The sequence below is a fragment of the Ovis aries genome, chromosome 3 (genome assembly GCF_016772045.2).
Source record: "Ovis aries strain OAR_USU_Benz2616 breed Rambouillet chromosome 3, ARS-UI_Ramb_v3.0, whole genome shotgun sequence".
Taxonomy (NCBI): Eukaryota; Metazoa; Chordata; class Mammalia; order Artiodactyla; family Bovidae; genus Ovis; species Ovis aries.
Genome location: NC_056056.1, coordinates 23,705,261 through 23,730,641, shown reverse-complemented (window position 1 = coordinate 23,730,641; position 25,381 = coordinate 23,705,261). Strand labels below are relative to the sequence as shown.

The 25,381-nt window shown below is 41.8% G+C and overlaps 1 protein-coding gene across 1 annotated transcript in view; it reads left to right on the top strand.

The window, feature by feature from the left end:
- Positions 1–25,381, top strand: part of NBAS (NBAS subunit of NRZ tethering complex) — a 336,032-nt gene that overhangs the window by 227,492 nt on the left and 83,159 nt on the right. Inside the window, exons 42-44 of the mRNA XM_027966530.2 lie at positions 692–802; positions 12,654–12,904; positions 14,549–14,883. Of these exons, the coding sequence (XP_027822331.1) occupies positions 692–802; positions 12,654–12,904; positions 14,549–14,883 (697 nt within the window). The remainder of the gene's footprint in view (positions 1–691; positions 803–12,653; positions 12,905–14,548; positions 14,884–25,381) is intronic.

The following is a 25,381-nucleotide window of genomic DNA, read 5'->3' as shown; positions in this document are numbered from 1 at the left end:
AGTCTTTTAACATTCCCCCGTTCTGTTTGATGCCTGGTTCACACCTCATATACTCCACTAGGCTGTGAGTTCCTCAAGAAATATCTTGCTGCTTTTATATCTTAAGCAGCTAGCATAATACTGGCCCAGTGTAGAAAATGAGAATTTATTGAGTGACTAACTGTGTTTTTCTCAGAGATTAACCTGTGGGGCAGGGATCCATTTCTTTGTATTCCTTTTTCACTGTAGGCTCTGGTATCTAGACCATAATTTTTTTTATCTCAGTACGTTTTGGACTGGGTCATTCTTTGTTGCAGGAAGGCTGTTCTGTACATTGTAGGTTGGTCAGCAGCCTCCCTGACCTCTGCCCACTAGATGCCAGCTGCTTTCTCCTTTTCCTTGCCCACCATGACAATCAAAAATGTCTCCAGACAAAATTGTCAAATGCTCCCTGAGTGGGGCTTAATTACCCTTGTTTGAGGTGCATTGATCTGGATGATTCCTTCGTCAATTGCAACGCACCATAGTGAAGAAGGAGCATTAAAAATCCCTTGGGTGCACTTATCCTGAATTACTGTGACATGTCTTATGAGGGACTGCGCTGGCTGCACCCCTTTAGCTGGAGAACAGTCCTAATGAACGCTTTCTCTGCTGATTAAGGCCATGTGTTTCTCTTCTTTCCCTTCCCTGTGGTTGATGCACATTTGTGAAGGACACTGGAGGAAAACGTCTACAGCATCGCTCTCTCTCTGGCCCAGCGCTACAGCGTCTCCCGTTGGGAGGTTTTTATGACCCATTTGGAGTTCCTGTTCACCGACAGTGGGTAAGCACGCAACTCGTGTAAGTTTACGTCCAGTTTACTTTTTTCAGAGTCTGTTTTAGAGGAATCTTGAAGTTGTACTGTTCAATTTTACTTTTCCTTTTGAGCTCTTGTCGACTGGTCTCAGTACAGTCTCTCCTCATACATCTCTTTAGACACCAATATGCTAAAGATCGTCTTAGTTTTTTTTTTTTCAGTAGTAATAACCCTGAATTTGAGACTTTTAATTCATTGATTCAAAGATATTTACTGAGAATCTCTTGTGTACTAGGACTAGCGTTAGGTCCTAGGGTTACAGTCGTGAACAAAAGCAGACATTTGGGTTGTCCTGGAACTTTTAGTCTAGGGTAGAAGACAGAACATAATTGAATAATGACACGGGCAAATGTGAAATTAAAACTGTGACAGGCCCTGTATAAGAGAGCCCAACTAGGGGATTTGGCATAGTCAGGGAGGACTTTTTTGAGGAAATAACTCTTGAGCTGAGACATAACTATTGACTCAAAATTAAGTATTGAATATACTATGAGAAGATGGGAAGCGTTTTCTAGGAAGGCAGGACAGTTTACTATAAAAAGCTCCTCGACAGGATGGAACATGATTTCTAAAGGCCTACCAGATGGTGATGGGGTGAGGTCCTGAGAGTTGGTGGAGTATGACATGAGATGGGGGAAAACCAAACCTTATAACAAGACCATGTAGGCCCTATCTAGGGCTGTGGGCTCTTTCCTAAGAGTGATAGGAAGGTACCTAAGGATTCTGATAAGAGAGAGAGGTTATATGATCAGTTTTTCATTTTGATAAGATCATTGTGGCCACCATGTTGAAAGATTTTAGGGAGGCCATTGCAGACATATGTGGATTGTTTAGGGAACTATGGTGGTAATAGACTGTAGGATGGGTGACCATAGCCTGGAGTAGGGTTTTGAAAGTATAGGAGTGATGAGAATGGGCTTCAGAGATACCTGCAGAGTGAAATAGATGGCACTATATAAGTCAATAATAAGGATAAACTAGCTATGGAGGTGAGTGAAAGGAGGAGGGTCAAAAATTACATCCAGGACTTTACTTGATCAGTCCATTGGATGATGACATCATTTGAGACAGAAAATACTAGTTAGAGACACCAAGGTTAGGGGAAAATGAGGAAAAGGCAAAGGAATAGAAGTGTTATACATGTGGCATTTCCCAAGAGGAAAGATCAAGTGGACAGTATCTTACAGATTTGGGATTCATAAGGAAAGGTGGCGTTTGGAGATAGTAATTTGGGGGTCATAGGCACATAGATGATGATAAGTCATGTTGCTGGTGTTCTTCGGGAGTGAATGTAGAATGAGAGAGGAGAAAGACTTAGCAGAAACTTGGAGGACCTTCCACAATCAGTGGTAGAGGAAGAGCTGCCAGCAAAAGGGACAAAATCAGCAATTGAGAGGGAGGAATATTGTTCTAGGGAAGCTATGGGACAAAAGGGTTTAAAGAAGAGGGGTAGTGTTGAATGGTCAGTTCAGTTCAGTTGCTCAGTCGTGTCCAACTCTTTGCGACCCCATGGACTGCAGCACGCCAGGCTTCCCTGTCAATCATCAACTCCCAGAACTTGCTCAAACTCATGTCCATGGAGTCGGTGATGTCATCCAACCATCTCATCCCCTGTTGTCCCCTTCTCCTCCTGCTTTCAATCTTTCCCAGCATCCCGGTTGAATGGTCAAGACCTGTTATAACTTATCAACTTTAATTTTATTAATATTTCTGGAATACTACCATCTACATCTTAAATATTTATGAAATTGTTACATGGATGACAGTATTAATCTGTGATAAATATTGTAGTAACTTCACCATTTTGGAGGCATCAGTTCAGTTCAGTCGCTCAGTCGTGTCCGACTCTTTGCGACCCCATGAATCGCAGCACACGAGGCCTCCCTGTCCACCAACTTCCGGAGTTCACTCAGACTCACGTCCATCGAGTCAGTGATGCCATCCAGCCATCTCATCCTCTTTCGTCCTCTTCTCCTCCTACCCCGAATCCCTCCCAGCATCAGAGTCTTTTCCAATGAGTCAACTCTTTGCATGAGATGGCCAAAGTACTGGAGTTTCAGCTTCAGCATCATTCCTTCCAAAGAAATCCCAGGGCTGATCTCCTTCAGAATGGACTGGTTGGATCTCCTTGCAGTCCAAGGGACTCTCAAGAGTCTTCTCCAACACCACAGTTCAAAAAATCAATTCTTCGGTGCTCAGTTTTCTTCACAGTCCAACTCTCAAATCCATACATGACCACTGGGAAAACCATAGCCTTGACTAGACAGACCTTTGTTGGCAAAGTAATGTCTCTGCTAGGCATAGACATGTTCAAATAAATGTTTATTACAAAATGCATAATGGCTTAAAAATTTTTGGCATTTTATTAAATGTCTCTTTTCATTGACTGTTACATAAAAGGTTGTCATATCTGCCCAAACAGGATGCCCCATTGGTCTCTGAATATATTATAAATTATCAGGCAATCTAGTAATGTGCATGACTGTTCCCAGCATATCATTACAGCAGATCGCAGTGTGATTATGCAGATGCACAGCAGTTACCAAAAGGAAATCATTATCTCCTGATGCCATTACTTATGAGCAACAAAACACCTAATGTTGAGTTAGCAAGCGGTGTTTGGTGCTCCCTGTTCTTTACTTAAAAGACCGTTATTTGCCATACTATTCAGTCCAGCTTAGTCACATGAGTATTAAAGATCAGCTGTTAATACAGTAGAAATTGCCCAATATTTACTTGCTGAATCAGTGCCGATAAGATGTCAATAGATTGCAGTTACAAGAAAAAGATGTTCTTTATTTTAGGGTTTTTGTGTTACTATTCTTTTAAAAAAGTCATCTTTGCCTCTAAAGTTAATTTTTCTATAATTTTGCCTTCTCCTTCCTCATGGTTGAATTTGGAGGTATTTCCTCATCTCAGGCAATGTACAGAGAAGCAGGCACACAGGCTGAATGAGGCAGCCTTGTGCATTAAAGCAGATGCTTCCGATCAAGAAACCGTGAGTATATCCTGATAGTCTCTCCAGCCGTGTGTCCCTGCATGGGAGAAGTCAGTTCTCAGAAACTCATTTTCCTATATTCTTAAGTCATAAATGATTTCACGGTAAAATGTCAGACCTACAGAACCTGACACATGATCAATCCTTAATGAATGGTAGTGATTACTGGAATTTCACTCTTGTAAGAAAGAGATAATTGTCATAAACACCCAAACTTCAGTTCCTGGTCTCCTTCCCCCCCCCCTTTTTTTTTTCTCATTTTCTTTCTTTTTCTTGGTAGTTTTCAACATCAGAGATGGCTTTGTGGGTCTGTGTGCCTGTAGTTAGCTGCAGCTGGGAGACCCTGGCTCTTCTGAGTGTGTTCAGCTCCCTGAGCTCAGGGTTGATTCTCGCTCACCACAGCCTCCACAGCCCTCTTCACCTCTGGGCTGTCCTAGGCACTTTGATGCATCTTAGAGATGACATTAACTACTAGTGCCTATGTGGCCTGGTGTGAGGGCATGGGTTTTGGAGTCAGGCCACATTTCAAGATCCAGCTCTGATCCCCATAACCCCAACTGTGTAGCCTTGAGCAAGTCTCCTGATCCTCTTGCATTGCTGTTTTCTCAGTTATGAGGACCATGATCCCCACCTGGTTATGGTTGTAAAGATTAGAGAAAATCTGTGGCGGGTGTGTAGCCAGGTGGCTCTTCAATCTGTCAAGATTATTCCTGTTATTGCTCTTGTTAGTTCTGCTGATCCCATCAATGTCTTTAAGTTTTGAATACGGGATCATTTTGAAATGGCAGAGGATGCTTCTAGCTGGTGGAATAGTGCATTGGTTTATTCATGAAGTATTATTATCATCTTCTTTACTAGAACCTTTGTATTTTGAACACAGTTTTAAATGTGGAACAAAATGGGCTCCTCCTTACCCTTATGGAGCGTATATTCTAACTGGGGAGACCCGCACCACAGACACACAGTTAAGAACAACTAAAAATAAATTGCTAGTCATAGTAAGTACCATAAAGGAAACCCACAGGGAACAGATAGGAAAGACCTCTCTTAGGACAGACAAACAGATCACTCTTGGAGAAAGAAGAAAAGGCATTTGCAGAGGGACCCCATTCTGGGACAGTGGATTCTTGGCATTTTTGAGTAAAGGAACAGCCTTGGTGGCTGATGCGAGTGGAGCCCAGTGAGCAAAGGAGGACTACACAGTGGCCAGAGATACCTTTGACTGTCAGCTTTGAGAGCAGCCTCCGTCTGTTCCTTCTTATTCAAGCTGCAGACCTGAAGGCCACACATCCTACACTTTTATTTCACTCTGATATGTGCTTTTCCGTCACCCAGGGGATTGATTATCTGCATGATCTTGCTTGGGTGGTGGAGATCAAGTGAGATACCTCTTCATCTCAGCTGGTCAGTTTAGTGCCACCTCTTTAGATGTTGGGAAGGGACTCTGCCTGTGCTGTGCTGCTTTGCACAATCAGTTGTATATTGTCTACTAGGACTCTGTGGTCTCACATGTAAGGATGGGTAAGAGCATGTTATAGGTATGAGGAAGTCAATGAACTATAATGTACCTACCTTCTCCTGTGTTGAAACAGAAGCTGAGGGTTGCTGTTGTTCATAGGTTGATGTCCAGAGTGCCATGTTGTAGAGAATTCTCAGTACTGGCTTTCTCCTGTTGGCTTAGTTGAAGAGTTAGTGTGAGAATAGTTAGTGTGTAGAAAGGGGGATTTAAGGCAGCTTACCTTTTTGAAAGTATATTGTAACATTGAAAAATAAGGTAAATAAAAATTCAAGTCCAGGAAGAATCCATATTGGAGTCGAAGGCTTGACAGTAGAAATTCAGGTCATAGGTCTTACCCATTTTTTAAAATTGAGCTATGAATTAACTTTTGATCTTTATTTGGCCCAAAGGACCATGATGCTGATCATGACTGTGATTTGCATTGTACATAAGAAAAAATCTACCAATCCTAAAAACGGAAGAACTAAATGCTGCTGCTGCTGCTGCTAGGTCGCTTCAGTCATGTCCGACTCTGTGTGACCCCATAGACGGCAGCCCATGAGGCTCCCCCATCCCTGGGATTCTCCAGGCAAGAACATTGGAGTGGGTTGCCATTTCCTTCTCCGATGCATGACAGTGAAAAGTGAAAGTGAAGTCTCTCAGTCGTGTCCGACTCAAAGTGAAAGTGAAGTCTCTCAGTCGTGTCCGACTCTTAGCAACCCCATGGATTGCAGCCCACCAGGCTCCTCTGTCCATGGGATTTTCCAGGCAAGAGTGCTGGAATGGGGTGCCATTGCCTTCTCCGAACTAAATGCTACCATTGCCCAAATGGAGGCAATTCTTTTCATACATCTGCTACCTTCCTTTCTGTGTTATGTTACTTAAGGCTACTTTTCCCCCAAATAGTAAAGAAAAAAATTCCTTATACCAGCACAACATGTAGTATGAAAAAGATGCATTTGGGGCCTGTTCTCATCTTGTGAAAAGTGCTCAGTCCTTGAATCCTACAGGTCTGGATTCACACCACAGCTCTATGACCTCCTTCTGATGTGTCCTTGGTGAGTAAGTTGTTTGATCCTTCTACTCGTAGAGTTTCCTCCTTGCAAAATGAGTATTCTCACTCCATCTTGCAAAACTGCTGCAAGCTTTGAGATATTTATATAAAATACCTGGCATGTTGTAGTAGATGCTCAGGGGTGAAAAAAAGTAGCTATTTTTAAGTCTGGGCTTCCCTGGTGGCTCACGGGGGAAGAATCTGCCTGCCAAGCAGGAGATGCAGGTTCAGTCCCTGGGTTGGGAAGATCCTCCAGATGGGAAATGGCAACCCTCTCCAGTATTCCTGGCTGGGACCTGGGAAATCCCATGGACAGGGGAGCCTGGTGGGCTGATTCCATGGAGTCACAAAAGAGTCAGACATGACTTAACAACTAAACAACAACAGCTATTAATTCTGGAAACAGACAAGATTTACTGAACTCACCCTCTGACAGCTGTCGACCTAAGATTGCAGATCTGATTTTTGAACAGTTATTTTTCAGGTCAATGTGAATATCAATTATAAAATACCTGCTTTATAAGAATTAAATGAGATTGCATAATACTTGCTATCTAAGAAGTGCTTAATGAAGGATGCCTGTTGCTGTGTTTGTGGTATGATATCTTTTAAAATATTTTTGGTAGAGAGATAATAATAGGAGACTCCATAAACCAGTTGGAGTTGACAATTTATGAGAAATGAGGAGGCTTTAGGGTTAGGCTTGTCCTGGAGGAGACGAAGCCTGTTCACATGGCCTTCCTTCCACATAACCGCTCTGTCCATAGAAACTGTACCACAGAGGAGCTTGCCAAGTGCTAGTGTGACAAGAAGTCAACTCCAAGGTCCTCATTACTGAGCCTCTCATGAAGTTCGTAGGTGACCTTGCAAAGTGAAAGTTCATTTTTTGGTTTGCAAAGGCACTTGGCTAACATGCTGGAGAAGCTGAAAAAGGCCATCATTTTTTTCACCACATTTCCCCCATTTAATCACATACACAGCTGTCAGGCAGCACTACAGATCAGGTTTGGGCCATCAGGTTCCTTCGGAGGCATTTGTGTGGTCAATAGCTTGGACTGTTTCACTCCTCACATTGGAGGAGTTGTGATTTAAAGGGTAGAATCATCTCTTTCCACAGTGGTGGAAAGAGTCAGTGGTGGGGGCCTGTTCACCTGTGGTCATGGTCCTTCATGAGGGTTTATGTATCTTCACACCACTGGGGTTAGTCTTTGGGGGACCTCAGGCCGATCCCTTTGCTCCTTCCAGCCTCTCTCAGGAGCCGTCACCTCTCTCCTTCCAACCCCCTTCTGCGTACTCCTTACAGTCAACTCATGGACTGGTGTATCACTTGGTCTCAGATTAAGTAAAGTATAATACATTTGAATAAATTTGTTTCCCTATATGAACATAAGTCCTTTCAATTCATGCTGTTCTTGAATCACATTTTTGGGTGATTGACAACTAGAAGCCATTACAGAACCCCTTAATCATGGGATTAGTACCAATAATCTATTCCTTGTGCCTTCAGTGCAACTAATGCCAGCTTCTTCCTGTAGTTAATCTCTGAAAGTTAATGAGCTGCCTTACAGCTGAAACTTAGAAAAAGCACTTAAACAGTTTTTAAGGGCAACCACTGATTTGATTAGTGAAAAGTCCACATGGTATTTCTTCCTACTCTTCTTGAATGTGGGTTCTTTGGAATTGTTTCCTAAGTAGAGATTTCATTTTTTATTCCAAAGGGAAGATAACAGCTTCTTTCGATGGAACTATTAAAATGGATTATCGATTGCTGGCATCTATAAAAGATCTTAGTACCTTGTAATTTACTGAAGAGGGAGGTTTTCATATTTATCATGTGTCAGTAAAGATATTCCAGTATCTCTCTTGACAAGATAATTAGGGAAAATTGCACATTGAGCAAACTGAATTGTAGGCACAGAAGAGTAGGTGGGTGGGAAGGGGGAAGGTAAGGTTGACTGAAAGAGACTATTTTCAGAATCTAGTCAAACATAGATGAGCTAAAGCTATTATGATTTAGTCATTGTCCATTTTGTAAATGAGTCTGTCTTAGATACTCTGTTTATCAGGTGATAGGAATGAAGTATGACAGGAGAACTCTTAGGTTTTTGCCACTGGGAGAGAGAATGAAAGTCTGTGTTAGAGAAAGAATCCTGGTTTTGAAATGGTTATCAGTACAGGCGCTGGAGCTCCATGGATTGGTGGCTGCTTTGTGACAAGGTGAGCAGACCCATCCGCACAGAGTCCCGAAGATCTGGACACTTGGTCATAGGCAGGTCACTTGTCTCTAATGACACTTCTCATCTGGAAGTTGGTAATTGGGCTTGCTTGGTGGCTCAGATAGTAAAGAATCTGCCTGCAGCACAGGAGGTCTGGGTTCAATCCCTGGGTCGGGAAGATCTCCTAGAGAAGGAAATGGCAACCCACTCCACTATTCTTGCCTGGAGAATCCCACAGACAGAGGAACCTGACAGGCTACAGTCCATGGGGTCACGAAGAGTTGGACATGATGGAGTGACTAATACTTTTACTTTCAAGTTGGTAATTACCCAGATTCCACTTGTCTGGCACAGTTATCAGTGTAACAAGTGCAAGGTTTTTTTTTTTTTTTTTTTTTTTCCTTCTTCCATTGAGCATGTTCTTCTGCTTGCAAATCTTTGTATGAATCATCTTAATAGGATGACACAGCTTCTTATTTACTTCTTCACTACATTGTTTTCAGACTTCACTTAGCAAATTACAAAGGAACATCACAAATTCTGTGACTTTCATATACCACTGGGTATACAGAACAGTGGAGAAGGCAGTGGTACCCCACTCCAGTACTCTTGCCTGGAAAATCCCGTGGATGGAGGAGCCTGGTAGGCTGAAGTCCATGGGGTCGCTAAGAGTCGGGCACGACTGAAGCGACTTAGCAGCAGCAGCATACAGTACAGGCATACCTTGGAGATATTGCAGGTTTGATTACAGATCACTGCAATAAAGCCAATATCACAATAAAGCTAGTGCATGAATTTTTATTTCACAGTGCATATAAAAGTTACATTTACACTGTATTGTAGTCTGTAAGTGTGCAAAAATAATTACATTTAAACCTGGGATTTCTTTGGAGGGAATGATGCTAAAGCTGAGATTCCAGTATTTTGGCCACCTCATGCGAAGAGTTGACTCATTGGAAAAGACTGTGATGCTGGGAGGGATTGGGGACAGGAGGAGAAGGGGATGACAGAGGATGAGATGGCTGGATGGCATCACTGACTTGATGGACGTGAACTCGGGAGTTGGTGATGGACAGGGAGGCCTGGCGTGCTGCGATTCATGGGGTCGTGAAGAGTCGGACACGACTGAGCGACTGAAGTGAACTGAACTGAACTGAAAAAACGTGCAGACCTTAATTAAAAGATACTTCATTGCTTAAAAATTCCAAAACAATTGCAATAGTCATATCAAAGATCACTGATCACAGATCACCGTAACAAATATAATAATAATGACAAAGTTTGAAATATTGTGAGAATTACCAAAATGTGACACAGAGACATGAAGCTAGCAAATGCTCTTTAGAGAATGACACCAGTCGTCTTGTATGACGCAGGGGTGCCACCAAGCTTCCATTTGTCTAAAAAAAAAAAAAATCAAGTATCTGTGAAGGATAGTAAAGCAAAGCACAGTAAAACAAGGCCTGCCTGTGTATTTCAGAGATGACCTTGCACACTTTGAATAGTTGTAGGATCCAGAAGACTTTCGGGCTAGCCATCCTCTTTCCTATAAAAGAAAGCCATCCTCTTTCCTATACAAACCTTGTGCTCTCTTGTCTTGATACTTTCGTTCATGTTATTTCTGCTTCATTCCTTTGAACAATACCCACTTCAAGCACTTCTTTCAGTAAACCTGTTGTCATTGATATCTACCTGCTCTGAAGTTATAGCTTTAGTGGCCTTGCTGCTGCTGCTAAGTCACTTCAGTCGTGTCCGATTCTGTGTGACCCCGTAGACGGCAGCCCACCAGGCTCCCCCGTCCCTGGGATTCTCCAGGCAAGAACACTGGAGTGGGTTGCCATTTCCTTCTCCAGTGCGTGAAAGTGAAAAGTGGAAGTGAAGTCCCTCAGTCATATCAGACTTTAGCGACCCCATGGACTGCAGCCTACCAGGCTCCTCCGTCCATGGGATTTTCCAGGCAAGAGTACTGGAGTGGGGTGCCATTGCCTTCTCCCCCCTTTTTTAATCGAAGGATAACTGCTTTACAGTGTTATGTTGGTTTCTGCCATACATCAGTGTGAGTCAGTCATGAGTATACATATGTCGCCTCGCTCCCACCCCTCTGGGTTGTCGCAGAGCACCGGCTTCAGCTCCTTGTGTTATATGGCAGTTTCCCTCTTACACGTGGTGTGTATATTTCAGTGCTACTCTTTCAGTTCATCCCACCCTTTCCTTCCCCTGCTCTGGCTACAATTCCATTCTCTATGTCTACAAATGGTTCTCCTCTTGATTGGGGTATAATTGCATGTCCTTTGTTAGCCCACACCATTATTGTGCACTGTATTTAATTATTTAGAATGCAACTGGATTTTCACACTGCTAGCTGAGAGCTCTGTGTTGTAAATCTTGATACCCTCCCTGGTGCTGAGCACAGGTCTCTCGTCTGTGGAGGACACCTAAGTTTTTGCTCATCCTCCCATCTATTTGGCATTCATAAGGCACATGTCGAGTGTTTCCTTCGTACTACACCCTGGTGCTTGGTACTGAGAAACTAAAGCTAAAGAAGATGTGGTGTCATTTTTGCCATCAAGTGGTACATAGTCTATGTGGGACAGGCAGACTAGTAAACAGTTAAAGCATGTTAATGAATCGAAGGAAACTGTGGGGCATTTTTATAGTCCAGGAACATTTTTATAGAGAGGGATATTTTTGCAAATGTTTGAATTGTATCTTAATAGAAAAATAGGATTTCTCTTGAAGTGAAAGTTAAAAATGCATTTTGGAATTGCTTGAAATTTTGACTTTATAGATTGCTGCCATTATCCCAAGTATTATCACACCGTCGTACAGATTTTAAAGTATATCGTGTGTTACCTTTATTTACATAAAACAAAAACATGTCGTGGCACTTTCTAAAAGAGGGGATTCCAATGAATAGAATGTTGTATTTCAGAAGAGTTGCTTTTAAACTATATAAAGCCTAACTTTTATCCTGCTTGAGGTGTCACTTCATGCTCCAGGTCTCATTCTCTGCTCCCAGGTTCTTTCTCTGCTGCTACTATGAACTCTGGAAGCTGGGTGTTTCCATTAGAGCCCAGGGCTGCCTGGAGACCTCTTACAGTTAGAAAGCTTGAAGCTCTTCCTTTGTGGGGTGTCAGGATTCAACTGGGCAGGAGGCACTGTGTTCTGTCCAGAGGAAAGTATGATACCAAAATTCAGCCCTCTCCATCACCCATTTAACACAAACTGATTAACCAAACAAAACCCCTTAAAATTGTTTTCAACAGTTTGACATTAAATGACTTTTAATAAATTACATTACAAAAACATTTAAGTCAAGATTAAAACATTAAGATATGTGCTTTATTCAAGTGTCTTCTTTACTACAGACAATTCAAGTACAAATATCTCTTCTTTCTATTTTTATTCTGTTTGAACACAGTATCAAGGTTGTGTCTTCTGAATATCAGTTCCAGCCTCTTGGATATAAAATTTACACCAGAAAGTTGGGCGTTTTTCTTCACCTCCCTTTTCCCTAAATTCCTAAAATAATAAGTTTGTGTACATTTCTATAATGAAGCTCAAGTTTTACCTTTTTTCTTATGACATGACTAAATAATGCATAGTGGAAGGTGAAAGATCTGAGTTCATTTCCTAGCTAGTAAACACTGGGCTGCTCTCTGCTGCAGAAATGTGAAATGATACGACTTTCTAGGGTCACTTTAGACCCACATGAGATAATATGAAAATCCTATAGTACCATTCGAAATGGAAATGACCTGCACCTGTGCCAGAGACAAGTGGTACTACTGTCTTTGATTAGGCAGCAAGAAGGAATTTGAGAAGTAGCCTTTCTTCTAGGTTTCCAAAAAAGAGCTGCTGCTGCTAAGTCGTGTGAGTCGTGTCCGACTCTGTGCGACCCCATAGATGGAAGCCCACCAGGCTTCCCCATCCCTGGCAAAAGTACTGGAGTGGGGTGCCATGTCCTTCTCCGGGAGAAAAGGGCACTTAAAAAAAAAAAAAAAAGGAACCAAATCTTACCAATCTTAACACAGTTTGTTTCTTAATTTCAGTTTGTCCACAGGAGAAATTGAAAACCGTGCCCAATCCCTTCATCTCTTTGACACATTGAAGACCGACCCTGAAGGCTTTCACAAACATATGGTCAAGTATATTTACCCTACAATCGGTGGCTTTGACCACGAAAGGCTGCTGTACTATTTCACTCTGCTGGAGAGCTGTGGCTGTGCAGATCTTGGGAAGTACGCCATTCAGCCGGAAACCCACGTTCGGCTACTGAAGAAATTTAAGGTAGTGGCATCAGGTAAGATGATCATCTTCCTGCCTGAATTCATTCTTTAAATTCAGTCTCGGACTTCATTTTTGGTACATGATCCTGTTCCTGCACAGTGGCTGGCATGACTGTGAAAATACAGTATTTTGATGCTAATTGACTTTAGTTACCGCCTCTCCAGCTCCTTTACTTACTGTTGAGAGACTTAAATACTAGAGAAAGTTAGGTCACACAGTGACTTACAGAGGGCCTGGTATTCAAATCCAAAGTTTCTGAGGTCTTTTTTCCCCTACTCCCATTGCTTATATTTTATCTGTATAAATGACAAGGTTGAGACACTTTATTTTATTTACTTTTTTTAAATTTTTATTTATTTATTTATTTATTTTTTAATTTTAAAATCTTTAATTCTTACATGCGTTCCCAAACATGACCCCCCCTCCCACCTCCCTCCCCACAACATCTCTCTGGGTCATCCCCATGCACCAGCCCCAAGCATGCTGCACCCTACGTCAGACATGGACTGGCGATTCAATTCTTACATGATAGTATACATGTTAGAATTCCCATTCTCCCAAATCATCCCACCCTCTCCCTCTCCCTCTGAGTCCAAAAGTCCGTTATACACATCTGTGTCTTTTTTCCTGTCTTGCATACAGGGTCGTCATTGCCATCTTCCTAAATTCCATATATATGTGTTAGTATACTGTATTGGTGTTTTTCTTTCTGGCTTACTTCACTGTGTATAATTGGCTCCAGTTTCATCCATCTCATCAGAACTGATTCAAATGAATTCTTTTTAACGGCTGAGTAATACTCCATTGTGTATATGTACCACAGCTTTCTTAAAATAGGCCGTTTGGCAGAATTTTACTTCAGTGGAACCTATCTGTTTAAGGAATGTATGAAGCCTTTAAAATAAGAGCTTTAGAATCTTTAATGAATGGTGGAAATCTGTAGAATGGTGTCTGTTCGTCTTTATGCTCATAATTAAGAGGTTAACCAGAAGGTATGCAATTAAAGATGGGGAAAGAAAAAGGCGGGGGAGGGGGGGAAGAAAAGAAGTTAACTATATTAAAATCTCTCAAATCTGTATGAAATTTTATAATTTACTGAAGCTGGGTCTCCTGCATTGTAGGCAGATTCTTTACCATCTAAGCTACCTGGGAAGCCTTTATAATTTATAAGGTATTCATCTGCTATTCGTAACAATTGTGAGAATTTACTTCAGTTTATCAGAGGTTTACTGAGTAACTGAATTCGACCCTGGACCAGACACAGAGGAAAAGGAGTGAGTTTCAATCCCTGCCTTTAGGTAGTTGATGAGATATCAGTTGGATGACCAATGAACATGGTGCAGTTTGGTGAGAGCACCGTTAAAAGAGGATGTAGATGCTATGGGACAGTGAGGAAGTGAGGAGACGTTGCCAGGTCCAGGGTACGCATGAGGATGCTGGGACTCACAGAGTGACCTGTTCAGGGCTGCACAGTTGGCCAAGCTGTAGACAGGGATTGGAACTCACATTTTCAGTTTTAACTCAGTGACAAACGAAGCTGTCTGTTGGAACTGAATCTTTTCATTCAGCCATGCAGAGAGGCCCTGTGTGGGTTTGAAAGTTCCTGTATGTTTATGTTGGAATGAACTACTCTCTTTTTTTCTTGCCTTTCCAATAGGTCTTGATTACAAAAAGCTGACTGATGAAAACATGAATCCCCTTGAGGCATTGGAGCCAATCCTTTCAAGTCAGAATATCTTATCCATTTCCAAACTTGTTCCCAAAATCCCTGGAAAGGATGGCCGCATGCTTTCCCCAAGCTCTCTGTACACCATCTGGTTACAGAAGCTGTTCTGGACTGGAGACCCTCACCTCGTTAAACAAGTCCCAGCATCCCCCCAAGAGTGGCTGCACGCCTATGACATCTGCATGAAGTACTTCGATCGCCTCCTCCCAGGCGACCTCATCACTGTGGTGGACGCAGTGACCTTTTCTCCAAAAGCTGTGAGCAAGGTAACCAAAAAGACAGCTCCGCGTAGACTGGCCGTTTTAGAAGAAGAGAATATTGCCCTTCTGGCCTGTCAATTTGTTCCTGTTACCTTTCTTGAAATGAGGAATACTTACATGGTGGGTGGTTTCGTGTTTTGCTGAGCATGACGTACGTTCACTGGGAGGTCATTTTCCTCTATCACAGTTGTACAGGTAGTCTAAACCAGGCTTGACGGTTGTAATTTGCACATCCATTTTGTGCATGTTATCGTTGTTCTCATAAGATGTCATTTTGTAGTGAATACTCCATCCTCTTCTTTCCAACTGACAAGTGGAAAGAACCTCCAGGGCCAAGCCCATGTTTCCTACATTCAGAGCCAGGCTACCAACTTGCTGCACTGAAAATCAAGATCTTAAAAAATTTTCACATTAATAACACTTTGGACGCGACTGGCTGGTAGAATTGCCTGGAGTCTGTGTGGCATTTTCCAATGTCCACTCTGTGTCTCGGTGAACACTTTAACTGGATTCTAAGTTCTGCTGTTGCTCCTTTAGCAATGTAGACTTTCGCATAAATAGACGGTATAGGTCCTTACCCTCCCCTTCTTGCCCCTCTCACCCAGACTCCCCTGCTTACCACAAATGTGGATTTCTCATTGCTTGGACATGGGGCATTGTCTCTCCTAGAAAATCTGACTGCTGGTCTCAGATCTAAACAGCATCATCTTTGGGACTTCCGTTCACTTTCTCTCCCCTGTCTTTGCTGCTACCTTCTCTTTCTACCTTCTCTTTTTACCAAGTTGCCCAGTCTGCCCAGGACCCTACCCCATGTATTTTTACTGTAGTTCATGTTAACTTGAAAACTGAGTGTAGAGTCTAAGAATCCAAGTCATTCCTTTGGAGATTGGCACAGTTGGAGGTTCAAACATCTACTAGAATTGATAGTTTTAGCTACTTTGCTAGATTAATAGTTGCGGGTAACCAAGAACTCCATTTCCTTATTATAACTCAATTAATTCAGTTAATAACTAGTTTGAAATTTTATAACCAATACGGTGAAAAGGAGATAATCATTTTTGTTATTGTTAAGAAAAAATCAAGGATGGATATAAAAGGATTTAGCATGGTATATCTGAAAAGAACACACACGTAGAGTTACAAGGCTTTGAACTTTGGACCTGCCACTTCTCAGTGCCTTGGTTTAGCCTCAGGAATCTCTGTTAGACTTCTGCCTCCTTAGGGCAGAGGCTGTAATTTGAATTTATGAAATAGATTATAGCATTGCCCTGATTTGAATAGGTGAGGAAATGAAATTGAGGTTCAACAAGGTTAATTTGGTAATAGAGGAGCTATGATTTGAACTCAGGGAGGCTTGTTCCAGGGTCTTTGCTCTTAAGTACTGAAGTATATTATTTCTAAGAAGTAGATCAAACAGCTAGAGTCAAGGGACCTGGAGCCTTTGTAGCAACTATGGGAGAAAAGTAGGGCTAGAGAGCCCCAGGCATTTTCAGTCCAAGTGGAGCAGCCTGTCATGGAATGGATTTTTCCAGAGCAGGGCTGCGTCTAAATGAGGAAGGCCGGGCCGGAGTCTTGCAGTGTCTGGGAAAAGACGAGAGTCCAGCAAACAGTAGCTAAATCTCCAAGAGTGAGAAGAAGTTGGAGTCCAGTTAAGTACTAGCAATACTGGAAGTGTGTTTTAGAGGGAAAGGGCTGAGCCAGGAGAGGTGTTGAAATCCATGGAAATGGCTCCAGAGCTGGGTGGGACCTGTGAACCAGCTGAAGGAGCTCTACAAGTGAACAGACTGGCCAGGAAGATTGAGTGGCCCAGGCTGAAGAAGGTTTTATGTATTTTGTCTAAGGGCAGAGACAAAGCCTAGCATAGCCAGCCAAGGCCATGTTCTAATTGTGAGCAAGTGTGTGGGGGTGGACAAACAGCCTAGACTTTCCAACAGTGGTTATTTGCTCAGGGTTAAGAAAACCTAGGATTTAGATGCAGAGTCTACTCAGATTGTTATTTATGTTTTAAGTCAGACAATTTTAAGTTAGAGCACATTCTCATCGCCTTAGTTTCTTAATCGTGTATCTTTAAGATACCCTCCAACCACGAGAAAATATATGACCCAGTTGTCTGTGGGCATATGTGCACTTTTTCCGAGGAAAAGATGCATAGCTGACCCAGTTGGGATCGAGTCAGTTAATTGTGGTGGTGTTTTCTCCTCGCCCAGATGGTGTAATTCTCAGCAAGATATTTTGCTGTAGAATGTGTCAAGAGGTGGTTTCCTACTAAGTCAAGCTATAGAAAAGTAAGACAGCCCCATTAATTTGCTATCTTTAGCTTTATGTCTGTTCTTAGTTTATTAATTGGCAAGTTTAAGTTTTCCATTCAGAGAGGGCAAATACAAAGTTTCGGTGCAATGTGTCTTTGATATCACAAATGCTGTCCTAGAGAGAGATGGTATAAAATTCATGTTGAAATACAACCCTCACACGTCAGAGGACACATTTGGAAAAGGAAATGCGGCTGGATGTGGCCAAGTTTGCAAAACACCAGATGTTGCCACAGCTTGTACATGATATAAAAAATGTAAAATAAGTGTGTGTTACTCATATATAGTATGCAGTTTTCAAATGTGTACCCACATTTAATTCAGAGCCAAACTTTTGGAAAGAACTGGTGAACCCCTGCTAGAGGGCCTAACAAGTATTCAGATACTGGAATTCATAGAGGAATAGCCCTAAAGCCTGAATTTCATACCCATTCTGTGATGAAATAAGCCTGCTGAGGCACTTTGCCTTCATAATAATAGTCGCTTGCGCTAGCAGAATTCATAGACATTCTGGGGAAAATATTCACAAAACAACATTATGTCATGTAGGCTAAGACTGAATTTGCATGACATTCGAGGTGATGAATATGCAGAAGGGAAAAGAATACAAATGTTTCAAGTGCATTGGCTCTAGTTCTCAATTGCCGCTTTCCAGTTGAGTCAGGTTAGGGTTGCTCTCATATTGCTTTTCCAAATCAGTAATTAGAAACATTTTTATAGAAGGGCCAGAGAACGAGTTAGTGGGTTAGAAATCCAGGGAAATGGTCAGCAAAGCTGAAAAGCCGGTCAGAACACCATTTGCTTGGTTCAGACATGATGTGATTATAGAAGGGGGCTGCTGCTGCTGTTGTTAAGTCACTTCAGTCGTGTCTGACTCTGTGCGACCCCATAGATGGCAGCCCACCAGGCTCCCCCCAACCCTGGATTGTCCAGGCAAGAATACTGGAGTGGGTTGCCATTTCCTTCTCCAATGCATGAAACTGAAAAGTGACAGTGAAGTTGCTCAGTCGTGTCCGACTCTTCGTGACCCCATGGACTGCAGCCTACCAGGCTCCTCCGTCCATGGGATTTTCCAGGCAAGAGTACTCGAGTGGGGTGCCATTGCCTTCTCCAATAGAAGCGGGCACTTGCGTGTAATCCCATCCTTTGTGTTCTGTGCTCAGTGCTCACTCTTAGTTGCTGGTAGAGCTACATCCAAAAATAAGGATGTGGAAAATACTCCTCCTATTTAGGAAGTGCTCCTCTGGAGTTTGCCCGAATCCTTCCTTTTAAAAGCTCGGTAATCACAGAATTAAAAGTGCCTTGTAGTGTCTTGCCCACTGCTTCTCAAACTGGATTGGGTAGGCGTTTGCCACCCGCTCCCCACCCGTGTGCACCCTAGGGTTCAGCTTCTACCAGTTTGTTCATTTGGGAAATGTTCTCTCCTTTGGGTTAGAGCAGAAAAATTCTTGAGAACCTCTTTAGTCTGACCTCTGACCTTGAGCATCATTTCTATTGTTAATTACACTACCTCTGCTTCTATATTTATTCACACACACACACACACGTAAGGAATCTTTCTTTCTCTTCTTTACGTTGCCCACTTTCTGGTTCTGCCTTCTGAAGCTCTGGAAACGGCACGAGGGCATCTCTTGTTCATAAGACTGTTTAGATTCTTGAACTAAGCTACTATTTCCTCCCTTATCCTATTGTCTAGACTACTTGCTGTAAAAATCTAGAAAAATAGATTTATCTTAAGAACCATGATATGATATAAAATAAATTTTACTTCAGAAGTTTAAGTCACAAGCAAAGGGCTGCATTGTAGTTATAACTTCAGGATTTTTCCAGTGCTAATGCTGTCTGTTAACTAAGAATGGGAGTGCATTTTTCACCATAATGAACAATTGGTGTCAGAAATCTATGTAAAAATGTTTGCTAAGTCGCTTCAGTCGTGTCTGAGTCTGTGTGACCCCATAGACGGCAGCCCACCAGGCTTCTCCATCCCTGGGATTCTCTAGGCAAGAATACTGGAGTGGGGTGCCATTGCCTTTTCCAGTAAAAATGTTTAGGAAATGCATATTTCTTTTTTGCATGGCATGATATATGACTTTCTGATGCATCAATCAAATGCATGCTATACAGATTTATTAAGTATTTAGGCTTTATTGTGTGCTGTATACTCCATTAGTTGCCATTGGAGACATCAAGACATAAAAGACATGCCTATAAGAAACTTAAAATTAAGGGTTTTTTTCTTTACAGTAAAATTATAGTAATTGAGAATTACTCTCCCTATGAAATTAGAAATTCGTTGAGAGCAATGATGTTGCCTTTTATCTCCAAAGTTCCAAGTATCTAGCATAGTATAAAAACAGATACTCCTTATAGTGGTTGTTAAAATAGTTATTATCATAAATGGACAGTTTTTACATCTTTTGATTTGTGAATGCCTTATTATTCTTAGCAATTATTGAAGATCCTAAACAACCTTTGTTTATGTAATATTTGTTGATATTTATCATATTAGAAATTAAAACCAACATATTTTAAAAATATATGTTTAATTCACTTAAGACTACCAATAATAGATCCATTTATAGGTTGATGATATAGCACCTTTTAATGGAAAATAGGCTCCAAAATCACTGCAGATGGTGACTGCAGCCATAAAATTAAAAGACGCTTACTCCTTGGAAAAAAAGTTATGACCAACCTAGATAGCATATTCAAAAGCAGAGACATTACTTTGCCGACTAAGATCCATCTAGTCAAGGCTATGGTTTTTCCAGTAGTCATGTATGGATGTGAGAGTTGGACTGTGAAGAAGGCTGAGCGCCGAAGAATTGATGCTTTTGAACTGTGGTGTTGGAGAAGACTCTTGAGAGTCCCTTGGACTGCAAGGAGATCCAACCAGTCCATTCTGAAGGAGATCAGCCCTGGGATTTCTTTGGAAGGAATGATGCTAAAGCTGAAACTCCAGTATTTTGGCCACCTCATGTGAAGAGTTGACTCATTGGAAAATACTCTGATGGTGGGAGGGATTGGGGACAGGAGGAGAAGGGGCTGACAGAGGATCAGATGGCTGGATGGCATCACGGACTTGATGGACGTGAGTCTGAGTGAACTCCGGGAGTTCGTGATGGACAGGGAGGCCTGGCGTGCTGCGATTCATGGGGTTGCAAAGAGTCGGACATGACTGAGCGACTGAACTGAATTGAACTGAATGGAAAATAGAAAGATAGTTATTTCACACACACGCAAAATGAAAACGTGACATCATTTTATAGTTACATGTCTGGCTTAATATTAATAGAACACAACTAGGTTCTCATGTTTGTTTCTATATTCAGTTTTTGTTGTTTGGGTTGAAGAAGATGAAGTTTTCAGCCTTACGCAGATACAAGGTTAGAAAAGGGAGGTGTGGTTTAATGGCCTGTGGTGTAATTTTGAGTGTTCTTGCCACACTAAAACTCTCAACAAATGATAGATTCTTACAGGCTAGTTGTAGTGTAGAATCAGAAACCCTATCCTTGATATCTCTGTGCTCCATTATACTAAAACTGTTGTTCTAGATCACACTTTGAATGGCTCTTTTACCGTGAATGATTTGGAATATAATGCATTAAGCATTTGGAAAATTGGCTCACTGAGTTATGCAAATCATCCAAATGTTGATACAGAGCCTTATATATCATCAACAAAATCACATGGATTGTTCTGAACACTCATCTCATCCAGTGAGTCTTTGAGTATTGGGAAGCTGTCATGCTCACAGTTGTGGGTACATGTTTTCCAAAATTCCGATTTTTGCTTGAAAGCTTAAGTTGTGTCATTGGCAATAAATACTGTGAGTTATTTTTCTTGAAGTGACAAGCTCACTTTGTTCATGTTGGAGAAAATGTTTGCCAAATATTCAAGTCTGAATAGCCATAATTTGTCTATTAAGTCGTTATTTCAAGCACAAATGGTAATGTATGCCAAAGCAGCTACTTCACCTCTTCATGACTGAGAGAGTCATTCAGACACTTTTTCTTTATTATATTTCAGTACACAGTGAGGCATTTTATGTGTATCTCTCAGTCCTTTGGAGATAATGCACTCAGTGGTTGAGATTTAATGAATTATTTTTACTCCTTCATCAAGAACATTCTCAAATGAAAATATCAGTGGAGACCACAGTGACTGTTAGGACAGCTTGGTGCCACTTCCTTGATTGTGCTAAGTCCCCACAGTTTTATCCGCCCTTGCTTTTTTACCATCATCTAAGTGTCATCATGGTGAAAAAAGGTAAATAATGTTTTCATGTTATGATCAAAATAATTTTCACCTTGTGAACCTCTTGAAAAGAGTCATAAACCTTTGTGGTTTGTGGTCCACACTTCAAGAACCAGTTATAAGTTATTCTTTTCAAAACCACAGCCATCCTGGTGCCCACATGAAAGAGCATTTCAACTTTAAATACGTGTAATACAAAAAATAATGAAGATATGTCTGGTCAGTGCCTAAAGGGTTGTCTTGTAGTTCAGTTCCTCAAAATAGTGTAATTCCTAATCAGCTTTCCAAATGTAGAGGTGTCAGAAAGAACTTGAAAATGTAAATGGCATGTGTGCATGGTAATATCATGATATCACTCTATGAATTTTTGAGCTTGCAGTATATCTTTTCCATCTACAAAGTTTAGCTTTTATAATTTTTTTAGTGAACATGTACATTTTTTAATATTAATCAAGCTTAGCAGAGAGTTCTCTGGGAGAGGCATACATTCACCTCTTCCTTAGTTTCATTCCCAGGCCAGGATTTCGCTTTAGAGAAGAGGTGATTGATTTTTCCAGGAATTACATGCAGTAGAGTTTGGGGGTGATGATTAATCGTGGCTCCACTCCTTCTTTACTCACACCCCTTTTTAGAATTCAGGAGGATGAAAATGACTATCAACAATAAATACTGTTGGAAGAGCTGGAATTGGGGAACATGGCCTGGATCTGCAGCCCAATAGTCTGTCTTTCATGAAAGTTCACACTTGTTTGAAACTTGGTGTGTTAAGAACAGCTGCAGAAAGTCATTCTAGAAGGAAGCTAAAGATGGATGTGCACTGACAGGCAGGGCAGACTGGGGTTGGGGCATTAATGTGTGGCTCTGAAGTCTGCTCTCATCCACTAGGGAGGAGTCAGGAGAGGGGGAGAGGGATGCCCACGGCGCACTTGCTATAGTTTTGGTTGAGTGGAAATTTTCTCCTCATAATGGAAAGATGAGGAGAGGACAGTGGGCTTTTGGCTTGCTTATTAATTTGGCTTGGTAATGAAACCTCTTGCTGGTGAGGGGAGAAAGGAGTCCAGAGTCTGTGGGGACCTGGTGCTGTTACCCACCCTGCCATGCCCACTCCCTGAGGCCACTCTTCTCGTCCCTGTGAGTTGTGTGGTACATCCTCCTGGGACCAGTCGTGGCAGTGCAACCTGTTGTAGAAAACTCCAGCCTAGGTCAGAAGAGACCCTCCTCCGCCTTCCTGTGGACAATGCTAATAATTCACTCTCTGTTCTGTTTCCTGATTTTTGCCCAATTGAACTGAAGATTAGAACTCATCACAAGTTTTAAGTTAAGCCACAAGCTTAAATGAGAGTAGAAATAGGCCAAGTATTACAGGTCAGCAACTTTAAAATGACCCAAATTTAAATTCCCATGATTAAATTCCCAGGGAGAAATTGACATCCTTAAAATCAAATCCACTTGCCCTTTTAGTTAAAGTTCAATTTCATCGAAATCCAAAATTCGTAAGTTCAACAAAAGTAAAGTTCAGAGATGATTTTCCTGGTTTCTGCTCAGTCTTACAAAGAGGGCTGCGTTAGGTGTCTGGGTGATAATTCAGGTTCTTTCAGCAGAATACACCTTCTTTCACTCTAGGAGTAGCTTCTTCAGCAAATCTGAAGTTAAATTAATCCTGCCCCAAGTTTTCCATGCATTTCATTTTTAAAACCCTAAAAGAAAAAGAGAAAAAAAAATAAAACAGTATCAACCTCAACTCCATCACCTTGTAATTTAGAAAATTCAAGCAAATCACCAGCTCTGAAAGAGCCAAGCAAAATCCTGTTCCAAGTTCAATCCGCACATACATTCCTAGAAGGCTGGAAGAGGCCTGGTGGGGTGAGAGCAAAGGGGAGTCGACAGAAAACCGCCACTGGGTTTAACTTTGCCAGCATATCAGGTCAAACCACTTATCCAGAGATTGGGTGGGTAGGTCTCCCATCAAGAGGTTAACTGTGATGTGTATTCCCCATGGAGGAAAGAAAAAGTATCCACATTGTCTCCTCTCTGAGGCTGATTTATTTTGCATGTCCCCGTCTGCAGTCACTGCCTACCTAATTTCCATTTCCCCATTTAAGCTCTGTGTAACTCTCAGTTGTGTCCCAGTGGCTACTGTTGCTGTTTTTTATTCTATGAAATCTTACTTGTCTCGGAGACCTTTCTCTAGGGAGCTTTGCCACTCATGCCGATGTTTGTTTCTGCTGAAAGTCACCCTCAATAGATCTCTCAACTGAAATCAACATAAATGGTTTTGAATTCTGTGCCCCTAAGGACCACGAGAAGACTGCTACCTTTGCTTTGTGCTTGTCTGAATTGAAGTATTTCCATCATATCTTTGGGGCTTGATGGGGAAAGAGCAGTAAATAGTGTCTCGTCTTCCAAAGTTTCAGTCAGTTAAGAGTCAGAGGGATCAACCAGATGAAGATCAGTTACTTTATTGTTGCGGGGGTTGGAGTGACAGCATGGTTGATTTTATACAGCCAGCCTTCCTCGTACTTGCTCCCTGCCCAGATCTTTGGACATCCCTGCCAAACACGAGGATATTTTATTTGGAGAGCATGAGTGCATCCTCAAGAGAGCTGCCTCCCACCTTGATTCCCACTCATGGGACCCCGAGCGGTGGCCTCTGGGTTAGTGCTGCCCAGTAGAACGGTGATGTGAACCACCTGTTGAATTTGAGAAGTTCTAGTAGTCACATTAAAAAAAGGTGACACAGAATAGGTGAAATTATCCTAAATGTTACCGTTTCAACCCAGGTCTCCTGCATTGCAATCAGATTCTTTACCATCCGAGCTACCAGGGAAGCCCATAAAAATATGAGCGAGATATTTCCACATTTTTGTCTTGCTGTTTTGTTTTTATTTTTTTGCCTGCTCTTTACCATCTGTTGCGGACTCACTTGTTAATAAAGACGAGTCGCATTTCAAATGTTCAGTAGTCACATGAATGTATTGGATACATAATGCCTCACTTGAACCAAAGTCCTCACTTATCCCACAGATGTCGGCCACCAGGAGGCCAAGAGCAGGAGAAAAGTCACAGGCACATCTCAGAAAGAAAGGGAAAGGACTAGCCACCCCTCGTCAGTGTCTTCCCCCTTGTGTCATCAGCTGTCCCTCCTCCTCCCCCGGAAGTGAAAGGCGAAGAGAGGACCAGTACTTTCCTTCTCAGGACCAATCGGGGAATGTCCTCCTCTGCAGGCCTGGGTAGTAACTCTGCAAAGGACAGGAAAGTGGTTCCTGCCACACGTACTAAATGAAGGTCAAGCTAACAGTGAATTATAAGACCGCAGGCGTTATCTGTCATCTGCAGAGATCACTGCACGTGCTGTGTAATAACAGTGGCAATAGCTCCCATTTATTGTTCACTTATATGTACCAGAAGCTGGCTCTCCATTTGACCTCTCTAGTTACCATCACAGTGACCCTGCAAGGTTGATATTACATCTCGGTTTGAAATGAGCACATTGAAGGTTAGAGGTTAAGTAATTCGTTCAAGGTCAGAAGCAACTTAGTAGCTGAGTCAGAATTCCAATCCTAGTCTTATCTGTTTAGTGTTAGAGGTCTTCAGCAAATGATAATCTTTTTTCCTCAGGGAGGCACCGACTATTTTCTGAAGCAGATTGGATCCATTGATGTTATTTCTTATATTGAGTCCACATCTGCCCCTTATCTGGTCTCTTTTTTGTAACAAGAAATAGAAGCACTTCCTTCCTTGCTCTTTGAGAAATGGAATAAAAATACCATATATCCCAAGACTTTTATGCTCCATTTCTTCTTTATTCCTCAAATAGCCTGGATTTCATGTGTTTCAGTTATAATCACTTTTTCCTTGACACAATTTATATGTGTGTTTCTCCTTTAAAAAAAATGGAGAAGATATGAAAAAGTAAAAAAAAGAAAATCGCCTCCATG